This window comes from Arachis ipaensis, chromosome B06 (assembly GCF_000816755.2).
Source record: "Arachis ipaensis cultivar K30076 chromosome B06, Araip1.1, whole genome shotgun sequence".
Lineage (NCBI taxonomy): Eukaryota > Viridiplantae > Streptophyta > Magnoliopsida > Fabales > Fabaceae > Arachis > Arachis ipaensis.
The window spans coordinates 17699182-17701295 of NC_029790.2; the positions used below are offsets into that span (position 1 = coordinate 17699182).

At 46.0% G+C, this 2114-nt stretch overlaps 1 protein-coding gene and 1 long non-coding RNA gene across 2 annotated transcripts in view; both read left to right on the forward strand.

Annotated features, from left to right (window-relative positions):
• The window catches only part of LOC110263210, a 23943-nt gene that overhangs the window by 1710 nt on the left and 20119 nt on the right, over positions 1–2114 (forward strand). The window lies entirely within an intron of this gene.
• Positions 250–2011, forward strand: LOC107645714 (hydroquinone glucosyltransferase). The gene has a single exon (XM_016349796.2). The coding sequence runs from the start codon at positions 343–345 to the stop codon at positions 1828–1830; it is 1488 nt and encodes a 495-aa protein (XP_016205282.1). The 5' UTR covers positions 250–342; the 3' UTR covers positions 1831–2011.

Sequence of the window (2114 nt, forward strand, 5' to 3'; positions counted from 1 at the left end):
TTTTTATTTTATTAATATATTAAAATTAAACTCTTAATTTATCACAAGAGAGTAATGGTGGAGGGTTGGAATGTGTTAAAAGAAAAGGATAAATGGTATGTTTAGGTAAACCCAACATAATTTAAACAAAATGTGAGGTGATTAATAAAGAGCATGATTTGAGGTTTATCGAATCCGGAAAAAAATCAAGAATGATAATAATAACATTATTGTGTATGAAAATAGAATATATCATAACAATAACATAACTACTGTCTACTGATCTGATTCTACTTCTCTTCTATATAAATCCCTGCCTTTCTTTCTTTCTTTCTTCATCCTCACAACAAAATACAAACTCTCATGGCCATGGAGCAACCCAAAGCAGCAACAACTCCGCCGCAACCACTGGTGGTCATGATGCCAACACAAGGCATGGGTCACCTCATCCCAATGATAGAGTTCGCCAAGCGCCTCGTGCGCCACCGCGACAACCTCCGTGTTAAGTTCATAATCCCCACCGACAGCGAACCCACCAAGGCCCAAAACGCCGTCCTCCGATCGCTCCCCTCCGCCATTTCCCACACCTTCCTCCCACCCGTTTCGCTCTCCGACTACCCCTTCGAAACCACCAAAATTGAAACCATCATGGCTCTCACCGTCCTCCGCTCCTTTCCTTCCCTTCGCTCCGCCCTCCACGACCTCATCACCTCCAACTCCTCCCTCGTCGTTTCCGCCTTTGTCGTCGACCTCTTCGGCACCGACGCCTTCGACGTCGCCGCAGAATTCAACATTCCCCGCTACATCTTCTACCCTTCAACCGCCACGTGTCTCTCCTTCTTCCTCAACCTCCCAAAATTCGATCAGAGCGTCCAGTGCGAGTTCAGAGAACTGGCCGAACCCATCAAGATCCCCGGCTGCGTCCCCATTCACGGCAGGGACCTGCTGGACCCGGTTCAGGACCGCAGCAACGACGCATACAAGTGGGTCCTACACATCGTCACGCGCTACAGAGAAGCCGACGGAATCATAGAAAACAGCTTCATGGAGCTCGAACCAGGTCCCGTCAAGGAGCTCTTAAAAGACGAACCGGGAAGGCCCCCGTTTTACCCTGTCGGACCACTGGTCAACCTTGAGTGCGGTCGAACCGGCGAGCAGGGGGAGGAGAATTCAGAGTGTCTTAAGTGGTTAGATGAGCAGCCAGCCGGGAGTGTCTTATTTGTCTCATTTGGCAGCGGTGGGACCCTCTCTAGTGCACAAATTGATGAGCTGGCACATGGCTTGGAAATGAGTGAACAGAGATTCTTGTGGGTCGTTAGAAGCCCAAACGATAAAGTGGCCAACGGTTCTTATTTTAGTGCAGCCTCTCAAGCAGATCCTCTCGCTTTCTTGCCAAAAGGGTTCGTTGAGAGGACCAAAGGTAGGGGATTCGTGGTGCTATCATGGGCACCACAGCCCCAAATCTTAGCCCATGAGTCCACTGGTGGGTTCCTCTCTCACTGTGGGTGGAACTCTACCCTAGAGAGTGTAGTGAATGGGGTGCCATTTATTGCGTGGCCGCTCTTTGCGGAGCAGAAGATGAATGCGGTGTTGCTTGCCGAGGAGGCTAAGGTGGCTCTGAGACCCAATGTCTCCGAGAATGGGTTGGTGGAGAGGGCGGAGATTGCGAGCGTGGTTAAATGCCTCATGGAAGGTGAGGAAGGGAAGAAGCTTCGATATCGGATGAAGGATTTGAAGGAAGGAGCTGAAAGAGCTCTTTCTGAAAATGGGTCTTCAACGAATCATATTTCTTACCTTGCTCTTAAGTGGAGTAATTATTATAAAACAAAAACAACTGCTCTGCCAAATTAAGTAACAATTATGTAGCTAAGCTGCCTTAATTATTATTTATTAGCTAAATTATCTCCATTTACACTCCATTTTCGTACTGTTTTTCTTCTTTGTAATATACTTCTCTAGTCCACCCGCCGGCCAATTATAATTAATAAAGCCGCTGTATTTAATTTGGGTATGGAATGACTTTCTTTATTTCCATCTTTTTACTATATAGTTTGAAAAAATGATATGAATGAACATTAAATAATTAAAGTAACAAATGGGGTAGTTAACTTTGTGTATATATTTATTCGGTAATA

What these genes read in the sequence shown, in the direction of transcription:
- LOC107645714 (XM_016349796.2), top strand. Translation starts at nt 343, where the DNA reads ATGGCCATGGAGCAACCCAAAGCAGCAACAACTCCGCCGCAACCACTG.